Source organism: Corvus hawaiiensis, chromosome 30 (genome assembly GCF_020740725.1).
Source record: "Corvus hawaiiensis isolate bCorHaw1 chromosome 30, bCorHaw1.pri.cur, whole genome shotgun sequence".
NCBI lineage: Eukaryota > Metazoa > Chordata > Aves > Passeriformes > Corvidae > Corvus > Corvus hawaiiensis.
In genome coordinates, this window is record NC_063242.1 from 4,059,836 (window position 1) to 4,080,005 (window position 20,170).

Below are 20,170 nucleotides of genomic sequence, written 5' to 3' on the forward strand. Positions count from 1 at the left end.
TAGGGTACTTTAATAACATTATTAAAGTAATTCAATCCTCTACATAATATTCAAGAATCCACAGGCTGCAAGAACAGTGAGCTGTGTTCATTCCTTTTTTTTTCCCCGTGATGTTCCTTTTCACAACTTAAAAAAAAAAAAAAAAAAAAAGAAAGAAGAAAGAATTGGAAATAATTTATTCCCATGGGGGGAAAAAAAAGTCCTGAAGTTTTCAGAGTTCTTATTGCTTTGGGGAAAAAAAAGCCAGCACCAAAAAACCCCACCACGCAAAGCCCCAACCCCAAAATAATCCCTGGAGGAAATAAGTTGGGTGTCATCAAATTGCTGCATTGCATTTGAACAAGTTAATCTATATCACATTTTGGCTAATCATTTTCACAATGGTGTTTGGTTTGGAACTTGAAATTTAAAAGTTCCTTGGTTTTCTAGGAATGCATTCAGCACAAAGAGAGGGTATTCACTACTATAGTACAGTCTTGCTCCGAGTTGAATCCTTTCTTTTGATCTCTTAAGAATTCCAAGAATGTCTGACAAGTACATAGCAATGGTACTAATAATCTGAGGTGAGTATTTGAATTTGAAGTTGTGTACTCTTGTCTTTCCCAGTGAACTTTACAAAGAGAAGATTTTGAAGTGTAGATCTAAAAGAGGTGAAGAGGATGGTTTTGACCCCTTTCAGATAATATTTCTATCTTGTGAGAAGTGCACAATTAGGTATGGTAGTGTTTTAGAATTAAATGTAGAGTTTGCAGTTAACCAGCTGGAAATCTGGTTACAACTGCATTATAGCTCGTGTTGGATTTGCTGCTTAAACTCTCGTGATCTTTCCTAGGCAAGCATGCTGAGGACTATGGGATATAAGATACTAGGTTAGGTACCCCAGTGATCCGAGCTAGTAGGGCTGGTTTGTGTTGCTTGGCAGCTCCTACTTGTCGCTGCAGGTCATTGGTTGTTCCTTCTTCCTTTTCAGAGGTGGCTTGCCAGCTTGTTAGACACTGCTGCGAAAGATTGCCTGAGGCTCCACTAAGCGTGTTTGCATTTGCCCACAGATAAGTGAACCAGCCTACAGGTTGTTAAAGTTGTTTATTTAATTTGCTTCCCTGAAGGTTTTTATGAAAGATGTGTATAAAACCAGTGAGAAGATACTTTTTTAAAGCCTCCAGGTAAAGGTACAAATACAACAGTCTCAATGCCACAAGTCTGACAGTACTCAGCAGTCTTGGGTATGCAGTGCATTTGTACTGCTCTTCTAGACACCAGTCTAGAGGAACTATGAGGAAAATTCCTAAATAGCGGGTAGCTGGATCACATCACTTCATGGAAGCTGTCTTAAAAGTGTTGACTCAGCATCCTGAATGATGTGTTAAGGTCTGTGTGACTTCTGTAAGAAGGGGTTGATTGCCCCTTTGAATAATAACTCGTAGAAGAAACTGTTCTGGTTCAATTGTCCATAATTGTTTCAAACAATGTTTTCAGTATAAGTAGAATATTGGTTTTTACAATTAACTAGTGCATTAGTAGTTAGTGCAGTTGAATTTCATTTTGGTTAGTCTTTTCCAGCCTTTGAAAACTTTCAAAATTGAGTTTCTACAAAGTTTATTTGTTGAATTTTTCTACAAGATTAAATATGAGTAGAAAGATAAGGCTTTCCAAGTCTGAAAATCCACATACTAGCTGAACTTTAAAAAAAAATTTTAGTGCTTGAAATTCTACAAAATGCTTAAGATTTCCATTAGTGCCTGGACAGGCATCTAATCTTAACAAACTTTTGGTTTTTAGGACAGGTAAGCGAGTAGTCCTTGTTCACTTCCTAAGAACCCTGAGGCTCATCTTGTGATGAGAAGTCTGTGTTACAGTTCTCTTTGTAGCCCTTATGGACAGGATGTCAAATGCCAGCTGCTCCTTCTCCACTCTCTCTGATGCATGGTGTGGGCGTTAGAACAACATGTGCTGCTGTCTGGGTAAAGGAGTCTGAAGACCTGATCATCCACAAGGAGTACACGAGACCTAATGAGAGACAGTACCTAAAATGTAATATTAGATGTTCCTCTGTGCCCCCAAACTCAAGAAGAACGAAGGAAAGTAAAAGCAGTGTGGGAAAGGCCTTTTTGACCAAGATTTCTACATGTTGTATTAAATGCAACTAAATTTACCTTATAGCACTCTTCTTGTACGGCCAGTATGGAGTGCTATCACATTTTCCTAGCAAAGACTTTCCATTCCTGGTATTACTTTTTTTTTTTTTTTTTCAGAAACAAATTTTCTCCCGTTATAAAGTTAATGGAAGGTAGAAAGCAGAAAATGCGCAAAATGGAAGAGGAGCTGTTACTCTAAGGCAGCTAATCCTCATAGCATAGAGATAACATCTTGAATTTTTTCTAGCAGGAAAGCTGATCAATACAGAATTAAAGAATCAATGGCCTGGGTTGGAAGGGATCTTAAAGGTCATCTAGTTCCAACTCCCCCTGCCAAAGGCAGGGACACCTTCCCTTACATCAGGTTGCTCAGGGCCCCATCCAGCCTGGCCTTGAACACTTCCACGGATAGGCCATCCACTTCTCTGGGCAACTTGTTCCAGTGCCCCACCATCCTGAGAGTAAAGATTTTTTTTTTTTCAAATCTTTATTCTAAACAGATTCTCTTTCAGTTTGGAGCCATTCCCCCTTACTCTGTCACTACATGCCCTTGTAATAGACCCTCTCCATCTTTCCTGTAGGTTCCCTTCAGGCACTGGAAGGCTGCAGTGACGTCACTCAAAGCCTCCTCTTTTCCAGAATGTGTTGGGTTTGTGTGGCAAGCTTTTGGTAGTGGGGAGGCTGCAGGGGTGGATTGTGAGAAGCTACCAGAAGCTTCCCCCATGTCTCACAGGGCCGATGCCAGATGGCTCCAAGATGGACCTGCTGCTGGCCAAGGCCAAGCCAGTCAGGGATGCACAGGATTATCACAGTGCCTCTGTGATAATGTATTTAAGAGGAGGGAAAAGGTATTGTGCAGAAGGAATTGCAGCCAGGGAAGAGAGGAGCGATAATATGAGACAAACAACTCTGCAGACACCAAAGTTGATGCTCCAGTTGCAGGACTAGAGATTCCCCTGCAGCCTGTGGTGAAGACCATGGTGAATGAGCTGTCCCCCTGCAGCCCATGGAGGTTCACAGGGATGCAGGGATCCATGGTGGAGCAAGTAGGTCTCTGAAGGAGTCTGTGACCCCATGGGAAGCCTGCGCTGGAGTGGCTCCTTGCAGGAGATGAGGTGATGCTGGACCAGGTTCCCTGACAGGATTTGTGATCCCAAAGAGCATCCATGCTGGAGCAGCCTGTTGCTGAAGGACTGCACTTCATGGGAGGGACCCATGCTAGGGCACTTCATGAAGAACTTCAGCCCATGGGAAGGACTCATGGTGGACAAGTTCATGGAGGGCTGTCTTCCATGGGAGAGGCCTCAAGCTGCAGCAGGGGAAGGAAACCTCTTGCTGAGGAGGAAGCAGCAGCAGAAACAGCATATGAGGAACTGACCACAGCCCCCATTCCCTGTCTTCTTGTGCTGCTGGGGAAAAGGAGGTAGAGAATCACAAATAAAATTAAGGCCAGGAGGGAGGGGTAGAGGGAAGGTATTTTTAAGATTTGTTTTACTTCTCACAATCCTACTCTGATTTAAAAATTCATTTATTGAAATTAAATTCATTTAATTTCCCCAAGCAGAGGCTATTTAGGCCATGATGGTAAGTGGTGAGTGATCTCTCCCTTCCTTATCTCAGCCCAGAAGCCTTTTATTATATTTTCTCTCTCCCTTTTCCTACTGAGGAGGGGAGTGATAGAGTGTCTTTGGTGAGCACCTGGCATCCAGACAGGGTCAACCCACCACATAAGAGGCAGTAACAAATGCTACTCTTGAGAGTTGAAATCATCCTGAGTACAATGTGGGTACTTTCCCAGGCAGAGAGGTGGGCAGGGTATCTTCCAACATGACTTGTCAGCTTAACTCTTGTGTTTGTAGCAGGGGCCATGAAATAACTCTATTTCCTGTGGTTTTATTTATAGGTGTCTATAAATACTTCCTGAAACCCAGTCTCTTAAGTATCACTTAATTCTGTCATGCACGACTTAATTACACTGACAATAAATAGACATTAGAATATTTTTAACTCAGCGTGTTGTCATGATGCTTCCTGAGCATGAAGCGTATGATGACTTAAATGTCAGTATCTGAAGGCCTTCAAAAAGATCTGAAAACAGCTGCTCAAAAATTGCCACAACTGAGCTTGTTTCCTTAAATATGAAGTACATCTTGATACGTTATGGCTGTATCTGTTAGCTTTGGTAAAGTACTTGAGAAAAGGCCATTATTTTTCTGGGGCTTCTCATAACAAGTGACAAAGATTGTAGCTGACAGATTCTTGAGACTGTACACTCCTTAAACTGATTGTCTCAAATCTCAGATAAACATTCCACGGAAATAGTGTAAGAGCTCACATTAAACAGAGGGTGAGTACCATCAAAAGGACTGTTTCCTTTCTAAGACCTGATCACTAAATCCTTAAGTAAACATCATGTAACGTATTGCCCTTGTTCAAAGAGACTTGCAGGTAATCTTTTCAGCTGCTAAATCCTGTCCAAACATCACAGATGTTGGTGACTGGGACATACATGATCAGAATATAACAGATTAAATATTGTGGAGGTGTTAAGCTTGAGGGAGGTCTTAGATGATGTTCTTGGACTTGCAGGGGTTTCCTTCATTAAAAAAAAAAAATTGAAACAGTGATAGTTCTAGTCTGGTTGCAACTGGATGGACTGCAGGGGAAAAGCAATTTTCTGTTATCTGAAATATCTTAAATGCTGCAAGTTTTACTAGTCCAGTTTGTATAGGCTCTTAGGGTTTCTTTGGCTGATTATTGGGGAGAAAATTCCTTGTTAAGTTTCTTCTGGGTCTTTCCTTTTCTCCATTTAGCTTGTCCAATTTATCTTTTTTTTAAATATTGTTTAAAAGTCAGGAGTAAAACCTTTGCTTATTCTTTATTTTAGAAGCCTTTCCTATTGGCCTTTTAATGCTCACTGCTGTATTTGTGTTCTGAGGCACAACTCAGAATTGTTTCCTTCACTTAACAAACTAGTGAAATTCCTCTCCTTGCTAAGTTAAGATCTTGGTTTTTTTTTTTAACCCTGACTGTTAATCACAAGCTTAATTAATTCTTGAAAAGAATCCTAAACTGCAGTTGCTATTACCTCTGCTTTTTCAAAACTTGATTTGAAATGGGGGATGTACCTGTCACTCTTAACACTCTCTGAGGGAATGAGAATGCATAATTCTGAGAAATCTTTCTCCTGGTTTGTACAGCAGTGTTTTCTGCAGGTGGCAGGTTATGAGAAGCCCTTCTTGTATCAGAACAGCTTTCCTCATGCCTTTGACATTATTAAGCATTTTACATTTGGTATGTGTAACTCACGTTTCTAGAACCAAACCCAGCCCTTTTTTTTTTAACTGATCTGTATTTCATATCTTTCTTTTATCATGACCTACCTACTCCTATTTCAGGGCTGTTTGTTGCTTAGTTTTTTATAGGAAACATCCTATGCAAATCTGATATCAGTACAGGCTGCATTTGCTACCTAATGTTGATCACACTTGAAAGAGGTGTTGCATGAAGCTGTTTGCTGTGATGTTTCAAACTTCTTGACCAACTTCTGTTTTAGTTTTCTCACCATGGTTGTTTTTAACTGTCAATCCATACAGTTTTTTGACTTCTCTGAGAAAAAAAAATTACAGGGCTCAACAAACTTCCATCCATTCCAGTGTTAAGATAGTTACTATACTGGCCCCATGTTAGCCAGTCAGAGAAGAAATTCTGTTACTCAGCTAAGAGTTCATTATTCCAGGAGATATTTGCAAAGCCTCAGCTGCTGTGTATAACCATAGGCTGAGTTTAATGTTCATATACAAGCTACTCACGTGGGTGTCTAGAGTAGGTCATAGAATCAGAGAATGGTTTGGGTTAAAAGGGACCTTTCAAGACCATCTAGTTCTGCCCCCCCTGCCATTGGCAGAAATACCTTCCACTAGACCAGGTTACTCAAAGCGCCATCAAAGCCCCAGGTTGTTCAAACTACCTGGCCTTGAACTCTTAAAATGATGGGTCTTCCACACCTCAGGGAAATTGTTCCAGTGCCTCACCCACCTTCATGGTGAAAAATAACCTCTTTAAGTCCAATCAGAATCTACCCTCTTTTAGTTTAAAACTATTGACCTCTCTACTGTCACTACAGGCCTTGGTAAAAAGTCTTTCCTAATCTTCTTCTAAGCTACCTTTATATATTAAAACGCCACTCACAAAATATGCATTTTATATATTATAAGGTCTCTCTGGAGCCTTCTGCAGACTGAACCACCGCAGCTCTCTCAGCCTGTCTTCGTAGGAGAGGTGCTCCATCCCTCTGACCATCTTCATGGCCCTCCTTTGAACTGTCTTCAACAGGTCCATGTCCTTCTTCTGTTGGGAACCCCAGTGCTGTACACCCCACTCTAGGTGGGGTCTCACCAGAGCAGTGTAGAGGGGAAAAATCCCCTCCCTCAGCCTGCTGTCCACACTGCTTTGGATGCAGCCCAGAATACAAGCACATTGTTGACTCATGTCCAATTTTTCTCGCACCAGTACCCCCAAGTCATTTTCTGCTGGGCTATTCTCAATCCATTCATCCCCCCAGCCTGCACTGGTACTGGGGATTGTCCCAGCCCCAGTGCAAGACCTTGTATGTAGCCTTGTTGAACTTCATGAGGTTAAGATGACACTGGTGATGGACCTGTCAAAACAGCTGCTTGTTCTTGCTTAACTTTGGCAGGGGTAGTAGAGGAGTTTTTTCTGCAAAAATTATGATGCCCTCTGAAGAGAATGCTAAAGAAATGATAGAAATGTAAAAGGCACTCATGTTCCTTAGAGTGTTTTGTAAGACTTTAAAAAAGAAATTTAAGCTGTGATATCTTCATGGTTTTTATTACTTGCATACCTCTGCAGTAATATGGGAATTAAAATAAATGCCCTTGATGATTTGTAAGAGATAGTAGGATTCCTTTCACTCTGCAGTGTTATTTGCATATGCATTTTTTTTCAGGATTATGCAGAACATGTTTAAACTTTTACTGGTGTAAAATGCTGTGGGAGGTAAACTTGCAGCCAGTATGTAAACTTGCAGTTTGTTTTAGGCCAGTGTTATTTTATGTGTACTTCTGAGAAGTCAATAACTATATGAATGTAATATTAACCCAGCATTGAGTTGCTGTTTGCTTAAAAACCAGTTGAAAAAGCACAGTTGTGACCCTCTGTCAATTTGGTTTTCCTCAGCATTTGGACTAATGCTCTCAGTTGGCTTGCTAGCCATGCCTACTCAAGAATTCACCAGCTGGCACTGTTAGATTAGCTGCTGATGGGTATTTGTTAATTCTGTATACCTGAAGTATCTACAATGCAAGAATTCAGGGGAGCTGCCTAATGCAGTTGTTTTTACTATGAATTTCATGTTGGTCTGGATTTCCACTGAAGTGATGACAATTGTGTGTTTTGAGGAATGTCATTCCTCATCTAAAATGGATTTGGCGATGCTCAGATGTTTCCTCAGTTTACTTTCTAATAGGACTCTGTCTTCGTTGTAAGAAGATCTTTTCACTGGAAAGGCATCTGGGGTTTATAGGCATTGGAGTTGAAGTGATTCAGGGGACTCTTGCAGGGACAGATTTATTGTATGAATTATATAAAGTGGCCTTCCTTTAGACCTTGTGGCTTAGGTACATGTTGGAAGAGTAGGGCGTATATAAGAAGACAGTGGGCAGACAATGCATTTGTATACTGATGTTTTGTACTAGAACAAAATATTCTTCTATTCTCATAGCAGTTCTTCCATAGGGCAGCACTGTTCTTAGTTTTTTTGGCTTTTTTATTTTTCTTGTGTGTGCAAAGCCCTCTATGAAGTGTTGACATTTCCCACTGCAAAGGGTTTAATACTGGAAATTTGGCTAAACCAGCTTCTGGCATTCAAAACCAGCCTCAGCGAGGTGTTAAACACCACCACTCTTTTTTTTCTCCAGAAAGACGACTCAGTGATATCTGAAGGGTAAACCTTGGGCATCGATCAAATCATGAAGCAGAACAGTTCTTACACTGCTTCCTGCTATGTCCTTGAATCTGAAGTGAGCATTACAGGTACAGCTTGTGTGCTCCTGTCCCACAACAGGCTTGACTGGTAGGAGACTGTATGAGTTAATGATGATTTTTGTTTTTTTGAGGAGCAGCAAAGACATCTGTGATCAATCTGATATAGCTAAGATGTTCAGACACTTAAGTAATTCATGTAATTCTGAGATTCTCTCAACAGACATCTTTGAGTTCCTGGAGATGTGGCTTACAGTGGAGTTCTGTGGGCATTTTGTTCTACACTGCTGCTGAAAGGAGCACTTCTGTTCATCTTTCTCTCTCCAGGCTGTACTGTTTCCCACCAAAAATATTCATAAAGCTATGCAGTGAACATGTCTGGGGACCTGGTTATGGGGAAGACTAACAAGCATCACGTTCTCCACAACTGAGATTTAACCCACATCAGATGAATTCATTGCAAACATGAGAGTGGGAGACAAGGACAGTCAGGACTATTTTTGTTGGGTTTTTATGCTGGTTTAGGATGTTTGAAACTACAGAGTTTTATTTCTGTCCTGCTTCTCACTAGAAAATAGTTGTTGTAGCAGAATGCAAAGCTCATGTTTGTAATGGAGTTTATAGTTAGTTAATTGTGGGTGGCAGGATTCCATACTGTTCTCATGTTCGCCTAATGCCTTGGTTGAGAAGCTGCTTCTGCAATCCTGCCTTTCTCCTCTGTGAGGGGAAAGGATTTCTTTGTTTCCTCATGTTGGGTGTTTTGGACAAATCTTCAGTCTCCTGCAGCCCGTGTGCAGCTGATCTCCAGCCTGTGTGATCCAAGAGGGAACGTGTATTGCTCTACAGTGGTCGGAAAAGCCAAGTCAGGAGTTCAGAATAGGAATGTCCTCACAAATTGTTTTGCTGATAACTTGTAATCTAAATGGCAACCTTCTTCTAAATTCTAGGAAACGTGTAATTGAGGGTGTTTAAGTTATGAGTATGGTGGATATTTTAACGGGGGAAGGGCTGTGTCTAGTGTGAAAAAGGCTGTTGAGACCCAGGGCAGCTTATTTTAATACTGCAAATGGGAGGGGAAGAAAAATAAAAATCCCTCTGTTCATTTGAGATAAACTGAGATCACAGAAAATGAGCAACCTTAACTATACTCCAAATTTTTTTTCATTCTCTGAGAAGTTAAATGATACTTCATGGCATAGCACAACATTACATTTTATTAGTGAAGTACTGTAAAAATCTATTACTGAGTTCAATTCAAAACTTGCCTTTAGTATTAAAGTTAAAATGTTCTAATAAATAACTCTTCCTGTTTGCAGATAACTACTCTTATTAATCATAAGGATAAACCAAAGCGTTCAGACAAGACTCTGCAAGCAATTCAGCGAGTGGGCCAAGCCGTTAACCTGGCAGTCGGGAGATTTGTTACTGTGGGTGAAGCCATAGCCAACGAAAACCATGAGCTGAAGGAGGAAATGAGTGTTGCTTGTATCGAGGCAAGGAGAGCAGGTAAGTAGTTACTCATGAAATTGTACTTGTGCCATTTTTGGCACACTATTTTTAGTGTCAGGCATAATGTAAGAACTTTATTATTTAATTGCTTAACCTTCCTCTGCTGGTTCATTCAAGGCCTGATCTGTTACCTGATTTTGTCACTTACTTAAATTACTGTCATCTTACGAATAGGGAATGGAATTGTGTGTTGGCTTTGATTTTTAGAGGATCATTTGCCACAAGGAATTACCTGACTGCTCTTTTTTTTATGATGTTACTACAGACAAAGAGCTGAGTGTTGGGAATACAACTTTACAGTTTATTGCTGCCAAGTTAAAACAGCGGAGTATTATTTGAGTGTTATGCTATTGAGGTCACTGCATTCCAAATCTCAGTGTCTGAATGAAGGTCAGTGTCAACCCATATTTCATCAGGACACTCTGTAAGATGACTCACATCAGTCATGTGATGACTCCTTTCAGTAGAACGAAAATCATATTGTGCTTGCCTTTTTGCTGGATTCAGGTTTTGTTGCAAAGTTGCTGTGTGTGTGAATTGAATGTGAAGTGTGGATAATTGAGTTGCCTGCTGTCACTCTCCTTCTCCCAGAAGACTCTGTCTAGGTGAGCAGGGGGTTGCATTCTCTGATGCTGTAAGGGAATATCTGTGTTGTGCTAGAAACTACTTTCCTAGATACTAAGTACTATTCCTTGCATAATATTTCAGTGGCCCTCAGTAAATGCATGTCCTTAGATCTGCAGTGAACCCTTCAAGATGACATCTAGTAAAATGTTCCTTTTGTTGTTAGTGGGGTGAGGTTTTGTTTTTGCTTTCAAATACTTTTGAATTTTGGGAAATTCTACTTGAAGTTTTCCCAGTTTGAGCAGGTGGATGAACCTGCAAGTGTGACAGACATTCTGCTTGCTGCAGCTTCAGGGAGACAATCTTGAACTTCTGTTGTGGAGACAAATAAATGACCCTTCAACAACCCTTCAGCACTAATGTCTTGATTACTGCAGGATGGAGCAGTACTCTACTCCAAGACATGGGTTACTGTACTTAAAACTGATCTGTTAAGTTGAATAGGGGGCTTGGGTGGGTGTTTGGTTTTTATCTTTGAAATGACCTCACAGTCCTGAAAAACTTGTCTTTGCTGTCCTAACTGGTGTTACATGTCTTGCTGAATCGCTGTTCTGGCCTCAGACTTCAGGGATGCAGTTCATACTATTATTTGTGATTAAAAGGAAAAGGAGAAACTTAGAAATTGGGCATGGTGCTGTAAAAAATCCTCTGAAAATCCTTCAACAATGAGTCACAATGTCTAGAAACACGCTGATGATGAATGATTGTTCTTGTGATTTGAAGAACTGTTCTGGATAAACTTTAAACTGAAAATTCCTATTGCTCCAGTAAACTTGGCTGCAAACAGATATGTCCTAATTTAAAATCATTCCATTTGTTATGTGAACCATGTGTTTTCTCTTCAGAGATCCAAGTAAAATGCTGACAAGCCAAAATTGCCAAAGTTCACATCGATAATCTCAGCTGCTGGAAGAGCAGTGCAGTCTGAATTTCTCTTTCTTGTTTTGCCAGTTATGCTGTGGTTAAATGTTTTTTTCTCCCTATCACTGTATGCAGGAGGAGCTCAGAATGTAAAAATAGTCTGTGGTATTTTATCCCAGCAAAAGACTATAGTTCTTTTGCATTGTAAGTTTTATTTCCTGCTACGCAGTAATAGCCTCAGTCTAGAGAAGTGAAGATATGGGCTGTTTACATTTCTGTCAGCCTCACATTTACCTTGGCATGGCTCAGCTGTTCCCTGCATTTGAGATCTGACTGAAGACTTACATGGGAAATTCAGTACAGCAAACAAGTTTGCTCCTGGTTACTTGTCTGATGGAGGGCTTTTTGTGCCAGTATTACCTCTGTGGACTGTTCAGTGCTGGACAAAGTAACAACACAATCCTTTGAGCAGATAAATTCTTATGGATAAATGTCCTCTGAACTCAGTTTCTGAACACAGTTGCTCAAGTGCCATTTTTAATAACTTTGGTGTTCCCAAGCAAGCCAAAAAAATTTCCTGGACAATTATAGCCAAGACTATTGACTTGTATTAAAGAATCTATGTTCTGAGGGTGTAGGCAGCAGAAAACCTTTGCTCTTTAGGGCAGAGAGTCTGGTAAAGCTGTTCATACTTTTTTTTAGCCAATAAATTAGATTGTGTCTCAGAAATGCAGATTTTGTTAGGCATAGAAGATAGATTTCAACACAAAAGGATTGAGAACATTAAGCATCTCAGTTTCTAAGAAAAGTAGGGAGTCTTTAAATCAACTGCATATCCTTCAGAGGCTTTGAAGGATGACAGATGTTGTATCTGTCTCTTGTGAAGGGTATAATCAGTGATCTGAAGTGTTTCAAACTTGTTATGACTATTTCCTTGTAATAAACCTTGTAATTTGATTGACTCAAAATAGAATCCGAAAACACCGCAGAGGGTCATGTAGCAGATTTTGCCTAACATTCTTGCACTGTGTCAATGTTTACAGTGACAGTATAGTAGTGGAATGTAACTTAAAGAAGCACATTTTAGATGCCCATGTGTGATTTTTTTTATTTTTTTTTTTCTCTCTAAAACTAGGGCTAATTTAAAAGAGAAAAGCACATGTCAGGAATGAGTTAGTGTCATAACATTTCCAGTATTCTCTGCCAGTTGACTATGTAGCCCTAAAGGAAGACATGGAGTAAAATAAAAGCAATAAATAGCTCTCTCCTATTTTTGCCTTGGGTTTTAGTACAGAGAGGGCTAAATTAAGAAGGCTGAAAAACAGAAATTTAAATGGATAAATAAATATTACAGAATAACTGAAGTCATAAGGGCCATTTTAACTCTCAAGAATGGAGATCTTGTGCACTTCTCATTTCTTACTTCTTTTTTGTATCCTTAAGGGTGTTTGACTACCCTTGCTGTGGCAAAAGTATTTTCTTACATCTTGTTCTGTGCTTCTTGTTCCATCGCCGTACATACTGGGGTCGCTCTGTCTGTGTCTCTCCACACCTGCCCACTAGGGGGATAGATGTGGACCACAGAAAGCTCTGCCATTGGCCTTCTCTTCCTGTGGCACAACAAACTCCTTCCCTTCCGCCTCTCCCCTTCTGTCACTTGCTCCACTATGTCAGCTGAGGTGCTGAGGAGCCCAGAAATGGGCATGGTACTCCAGATACTGCCTCACGAGTGCCAAAAGGAAGGGAAGAATTATCTGCAGCCTTTCACATGCAGCTGGCCATTATTGCTGACTCCTGTTCAACTCTTTGTCTTCCAGGCCCTCCATGTCTTTGCCCACAAAAGTTCCCTGTTGACAGCTGATCTCAGCATGTAGGGCTGAGTGGTGTTACCCTGGCCTAGATGTGGTATTACTACCCTTGTTGGACTTCACATTTTCTATCAGATAGGTTTTTTTTTCAGCCTGTCCCTCTGTCTAGCAGCCCTGCCCTCCACAGTATCAGACACTCACCCAGTTTGGTATTGTTCACACACTTGCTGAATGTGCTGAGTCATCATCCAGGGAATAGTTTTGATAACTCTTCCCAGTCCCAGAGGGACACCGCTGGAAGCTGACTGCCCATTGAACTTTGTACCCATTATCAGCATCCCCAAGCCCAACAGTCAGGTTCATTTTCTACCCACCTTTTTGTTCACTTAGTCCGTATCTCTTGATGAAGTTATCAGGACACTACGGGAGATCATGTCAGAGGCTTTGCTGAAGCTGAGATGCACAGCATCCGTTACTTTCTCTTTTTAAAAACAGTATCATCTCATCATAGAAGGCATTCAGATCAGTGAGGGACTATTCACCCTGGCGGGTCTGTGCTGGCTCTTCCTGATGGGCTTTTTCTGCTTCATGTGGTAATAACTTCCAAGATTATTTTAGTGATAATCCGGGAGGCTGATGTGAGGCTGACTAGTCCACAATTGCCTGATTTTTTTCTTGTTAGCCGTCTTGGAGATGGATGTGACAGTTGTCTTCCTGTCATTGGAAATATCACCCAATGGTCACAATCTCTCAGCCATGATAGGAGAATTACAGTAGCACTGAACTGTTTCTCTGACATGCTCAGATGTGTTTTATGGACTGGTGTATACCCAGCTGGGTGTAGCTTTCCTAGCTCCATTTCTTCACCCTAACAGGTCTTGTTCCTCATAGCTTACTCCCAGGGCTTAATTCCTGTTCCTGTAGTTGCAGATCTACAGGCAGAGGAGGAAGCCTTGGTTCTGTTACCAGAAGTCTGGAGTTTCTAGGGCTGACTAGAGTTTTTGACAGGCAGATGTTGCAGGTCTTTCAGTGTTCCCTGATATCTCTTCGTATGACTAGCTGCTCCACCTATGACTTGATTCATCCTCAAGAAGGTGAATCCCGTAGCATACGAAATGGGATAATGATGTACAACCTTTCTTGGTTACCAAATGAACTTTGCATCTGTTTTAATTGTTCTCTGTGTGTTTCTACAGCATTTTATGTTGTCACAGATATTGTGAGGTCAAAGAAATAGATTAATCTGCTGACAAAGGTGAACAATTAGAGACTGATGTGAACTGAAATGAATTGGACTGTGGAGAAGGCAATGCCCAATGTGTTTTGCTGGCAAATGATTTCCTTGCCTGACCAGAGACTTGTCGTACAGCTTCACTGGTAGTGCATCTGGCTGCCCCTCACCCTTTGAATTGTAGCTGTACTTTTATAACTCCTCTTGCTTCTGTTCATTTTCAGGCCCTTCAGCTGTGGAATTCACTGTCTCAGACCATACTAGAGTACAGTATATTGGACTGATGCCCTAATTATTTGGAGCTTACCTTTTGTGACCTAGCCTGGTCCCACCAAATGTACTGGAAGTTCCTTGCCATAATGTAATACCTATTTAGGCAGCTTAAGAACCCAAGGGATTACAATTATCAGAGAAATCGATACATAAACATTATGAAATGTGGAGCTCTGTCGTTTGAAGGGCTGTCACGCTTTCCTTGTTCTATAGTGTGTGGTATTTCTGGAGTACCAGAATAGTGCAGGTTCTTCATATAGGAGCACTGGCTTTATCAGGCTTTTGGAGTATGTTGCCTGCTTAGGTGAACTACTTTAGTTGAGGTTTTGAAGATGAGTCATAGGGAATTTGATCAAATCTCCTGGATTTTATCTTCAAGAACGATCTATAGGTCAGTTGTGGGTTGATCAGCTTGTCTTGCATGCTAACAAAAATCATGTCTCAGAGCTTGCCTGAGCTCAGTCTCCCAGCAGCCCTTCTCTGGTTATAGACTAGCAAATTGCTCTGTCTTCCGTCTGTTGTACTATTATCTGGGGTACTCCAGAAGATTTAATTGGATAGGGTCTGTGTTTCTTTCTCAGATAAAGAAATCCCTTAGCTGCATTGGATGTAGAATTTTTAACTGCCTAAAAAATAAAAGTGGTCAATTAAGCCTGTTTAACTATTTATTTAACTTAATGCAAGTTGAGTGAAAAGACAGTGATGAGCTGAAAATCAGCACTTCTTTGCCTTTTTTTCCTCTCCTGTCTCTGACAGTGCCCTGTTTAGTGGCCCTCCTTTGAATGTAAAGTGCAGTAGTCTCACTATAATGCTTCAGTCTTGGAAGTTATGAAGTTACTGTTTGGAATCTCTTTATTATTCATGCCTGGAGACTTCTACAGGAATAGGAAATCCATAAATTATGGGAATGCTGACTGAAATTTGGAAAGTGGAGGGGACTTTGTAGTTCTTTCTTTCTTGCTGCATCCCACTCTTTCAGTGGATTATCCTGCAAGTGTGGCCACTGGTTTGACTTTTGCTATTAAAATCAGAAAAACACCACCCATTAATGTTTTCTCCCTCCACACTCCCCAACTCCACCCATCACTCCCCCCCTCAGATATCTGTAGATTACTTTAAGAAAATTAGTGTATGGTACAGATGGAAGAATAAGGTATAAGTGAAGAGTAATCCACATTTAAATATGGAGAGGGTGCCACCAACAGTCAGTCGAAGGAAGTGAAATGAAATAAAGAGTTGTAGGTAGCTCTGAAATTGTCTTATCCCTCAGAGGTAAAAGTTACTTTCTTCTAAGTATGGAAAGTTACTTTATTTTTGTTTTTTCTTCTAGGTGAAACAATTGCACAGCTTACAGATGTGGCAAGCTTGGATCATCCTGAATCTGATAGCCACATTACAATCTTTACGGACAAAACGGGTGTGGTAAAAGCTGCAAGATTGTTGCTTTCTTCTGTCACAAAGGTGCTGGTGTTAGCAGACAGGATTGTTATTAAGCAAATTATAACTTCCAGAAACAAGGTATTTGTGCTTCTTTTCTGTTTTGTTTAACTGATGCCTGCAGTCAGTGCAAAAGAGTGATGGTAAATGATGTGATATTTTCATTGTCTCTCTGAAGGAATTGTAAAATAAAGAGATAAAAATGAATGCACATCTTGTACATGTTTACCTACCAGGTATCTGAAAGGGGATGTCTCTAAGTCAGTAGGATTAAAATAATACTCAGTGACTCTGCGTTTTATGTCACCTGTATTGCTTTATTCACTAAGTATGCTGGAGAAGATGCTATGTTACTGCTTATTTAACTTTAAATTTGCTGTGAAGTGAAAAATGTCTGTTGGTAAAATGGTCAATAAAAGCTTCTACTTGCTAATGACAGGATGTTTGTACTGTCAGGATCGAGACAAGAAGAGCATTATGGCATCTAAGCAAAAAGCTGTGAGGAATGCACATAAAATTCTGTGCTAGTGAAGTGAGGCTTACAGACTAAAAGGTTTCTGTGCAGTTTAATTTAGGTCTTGAAACTTAGCATGAAACTCCTTGGTTGGTTTAAATAATGTATGAAGGCCCATTTAACCTCAAATGTAATCTATTTCATGCAGTGCAGACTTCACTGTCTTGCCTGTAGGATACCCTTCCATTTTTTTCTTCACAATGTGCTAAAACAAAAATAGAAAAATCTCATTTTTGAAAAATGATAACCTGATAAGGCCTGGGGTTTTCCATTAGTTTTGAACTGGTAATCCAGAGCAGTGCCCCTCTTTCCACTTTTGACTCCTCATGCTGTCTCTATTCCTTTGTCCCAGTTTACTTTCCAGACTGACTGGTCTCTATTTTGCAGTGCCTAGATCCAAGACAGTTCAGTTCCAGGATTCAAAACCAGTGAAATTACCTGCTTCTCTCTGACTTGAGACTTGGCAGCACTGATCTGCTGTCTTTGTGCTCATTTCTTCTCCCAGTGGTTGATTCAGGTGGCAGCAGTTTTATCAATAACAGTTTGCTGAAGTTACTTGCAGCTTTGGTCTTCTTTTGTACTTTGTGGTGCGTTTAATACCTTCTGCTGCTTTTCTGCTGTTGTCTGCAGCCATGCAGTAATCCTAATTAATTTACTTTTCCAAAAGTGGCGTGTGGTACCACAGATTTAGGCTATGGAGCAACTGTGCAAATGCATGCATCATGAAACGGATAAGGAGGGATATACCCTTACAGGTGCAGGCTAGGTTTCTGATAATTTTAAACATGTATGAAAATGTCATCATATATACACTGATGTGAATATAGTAAGCCTAAGTGCAGCATTTAATTTTGAAAGCATTTCAAGCAATCTCATAGTCCGGAGTAAGTATATCTGACTCTGACTGCCATAGGCACAGAATCATAGAATATCCTGAGTTTGAGGGCACCCATGAGGATCATCAAACTCCAGATCCTGGCCCTGCACAGGATACCTCAAGAGTCACACCATGTGCCTGAGAGCATTGTCCCAGCACTTCTTGAACTCTTGTCAGGCTGTCGCTGTGAGACTGCCCTGGGGAGTCTGTTCCAGTGCCTGAACACCCTCTGGGTGAAGAACCTTTTCCTGATATCCAGCCTAAACCTCCCCTGACACAACTTCAGGCCATTCCCTCAGGTCCCGTCACGGGTCACCACAGAGAAGAGATCAGTGCCTGCCCCTCCTCTCCCCCTCACAAGGAAGTTGTAACTGCAGTGAAGTCTCCCCTCAGTCCCCTTTTTTCCCCTCCCTTGCCCTGCTGTCAATGCTGTGCCTGATGCACCTCAGGACACAGCTAGTCTCTGTGGTCTCTTGGGTTTTACTGCATTCTCCTTTCTGTGCATACTGCACATGTTTGGGAAAGTCTGCTTCCATCTGTGGTATCAGTAGAGCGATTCACATCTCTAGGACAGATTAAACAAATGATGGTGTCTTAAGCAGGCCTAATATTTATATATACCCTAATTTTTATAGAGTACACTCCTGAAAAGTGTGTCAGACACCGCTATGATGGATAGCAAAAATAGTTCTTTCTGTAGGAAATGTTGTGGTAGAGGGATAATACGGGCAGGGGCTTAAGAAGTGCACACAAATACACTGAGACAGCATAGTGTAATGTGGCAAAGAGGATGGAAAGGTAGGAAGAGGATCATCAGTACTGCCAGCTGGAGAAGATTCTGGCTTCTTGAAATGGGTAACTGTTCCAGAAGATCTCAGCTCCATTTTTATCTTAGAGACTGAATCCCAAATACTAAACTTCTATTGCCTTTTTTTTTTTTTTTTTGCTGCCTCTTTCTGAACGTCTTTATTTTCATTGTCATTATCTTCCTCATGTGAATAAAGAGTCAATCAAGGGCAAAGGTTAGAAAAACAGATGAGCGGTTGGACATCCAATCCCTCAGACAGATGAGGGAAGTGACTGAGGTCTTCCAGAGTGGTGATCTATACCAGAATCCAGCCTCTGGCTGATGATCCCCAGTGATCCAGATTCCTGCTTCCAAATCCTCTGCACCATATATGCTGTCCTTGTGTTCTTGGATTGCATACATTTTCTTCTGTCCCTGCCCACGTCTTTCCTACCTTACAACATGAGTTTCATTGTCCATCAGACTTAGTCACTGCATCAGTGAGCTTAAGGTTTTGCTCCACTCACTGTCACCAGTCAGGTTAGGAGAGCCAGAACAATGAGCAGAGAAGTGAGAGATAGTGGAGGAGTTGCTGCACTGTTTGTTTTGGATCAAAATATGGATGTGCCCTGAAGTGATGTCAGCCTAGGACTGCTGTCTGCAAGGCGACATTCATCCTGCAGCAGTAGCTGTGCAGTATCTAGTGCTAACTTAGATATTAATAAGAACTTACAGCCTTGGGTTTTTCACGTGTTTTTAACCTTTTAAATAAAATTGTACGTTTTCATTACTATCTGCATGTTTCTTGTTGAAGTTTTAAAATGAAAAATTATGAAGACATCACAGGTATTTTGCATTGGAACAGCTTCTTGAATAAGCTTTAGATAAATTTAGATCTGTCTGTACAGTTTTTTGGAATGTCAGCTTTGCCTGGGGTGTCTAGAATTATTCAATGTAATGGAAAGGCATGTGCTTTCACTGAAATTTTTATTTGACAAGAAATTTGTAATGAGAGAAACACAGAAAACTTTAACAGAGTTGTTTGAAAGCAAGGTCATACTCATAAAGTGCTACACTTGCTTAAACCAAGAATGGTTGAGCATAATTAATAGGGTTTTTTATCTATTCTTAGAAGAGAAAGTGGAACCTTAGCTTGTATGTTTTCCTCTTTTATCCACATTAACTTTCTTACACCTTCACTTTCCCAGTCCTGTGGTTCTCTCCTTCTTCCACTCTCATACTGCTGTTTTCACATATTTGTGCATCTTCCTTCCAAGTCCTTCACACTCCAGCCTTTCTCATGCATCAACATCCCAGTCAGGAAAGTCCTTGTTTCTACAGCCTTTGTGGAACTGGCTGCCCAACATAATATACTCAGGCAGATGCTGCAGTCTAATATTGCTTGATAAACAGTCAGTTCCACAGCAGTCACAGGGTTTAGTGGAACATTTGCTTTACTTAGTTTACAACTGAGATTGAACAGCTGCTCTATCACAAACAAATGGGTGCTTCTAGGAGAGTTTGCCAAGGTTGCTGGGAAGGGGGAGTTTGTCATAATCAGGTGTGTACACTGCTTTTGTAGTTGAGGGGAAGGTATTTTTGGCATAGAAAAGGAAAAATAAGTTGAAGTTTCTCCCTTTCAAATACAGTCTGTTAAATTTTCATGTGGTGTCTTATCTCCAGTCTGAACGACAATAAAGAACTGCTTTTAGTGTTTTCCCTTCTGAAGACATTTAGTGGATTTGAAAGATCCCTTTGAGATTAGCAAGTATATGTCTAACCTGAAAAAAGCAGATGTTAATCTCTGTTATAATCCGTAATGTAGTGACTTCACAGGATACCTTCAGTAATCAGTAATTTATAAGCTCTATGATAGTATTTGCTGAATGTTTTAAAAAATGCTGACTTTACACGCTTTAATGTATCTTGAGTAAGAGTTTGATACAACTTGCGTATATTTAGTTCTTTGTTTTATATGCAACTAATAAAAATCTCCAGTGTTAGAGTAGGTTGTTATGGGAAGTATAAAACTGTGTATTAACTTATTTCTAACTTTTGTGTTTAGTTTTGTTTAATTCTTTTGCCTTTTTTTTTTAATGTACAGAGCCACT

General features: G+C 40.5%; 1 protein-coding gene across 3 annotated transcripts in view; it reads left to right on the plus strand.

The window, feature by feature from the left end:
* CTNNAL1 (catenin alpha like 1) overlaps positions 1–20,170 on the plus strand; it is a 58,073-nt gene that overhangs the window by 11,975 nt on the left and 25,928 nt on the right. For all 3 annotated transcript variants that reach the window (XM_048289470.1, XM_048289472.1, XM_048289471.1), the window contains exons 2-3: positions 9,455–9,644; positions 15,775–15,962. In XM_048289470.1, the coding sequence (XP_048145427.1) occupies positions 9,455–9,644; positions 15,775–15,962 (378 nt within the window). The remainder of the gene's footprint in view (positions 1–9,454; positions 9,645–15,774; positions 15,963–20,170) is intronic.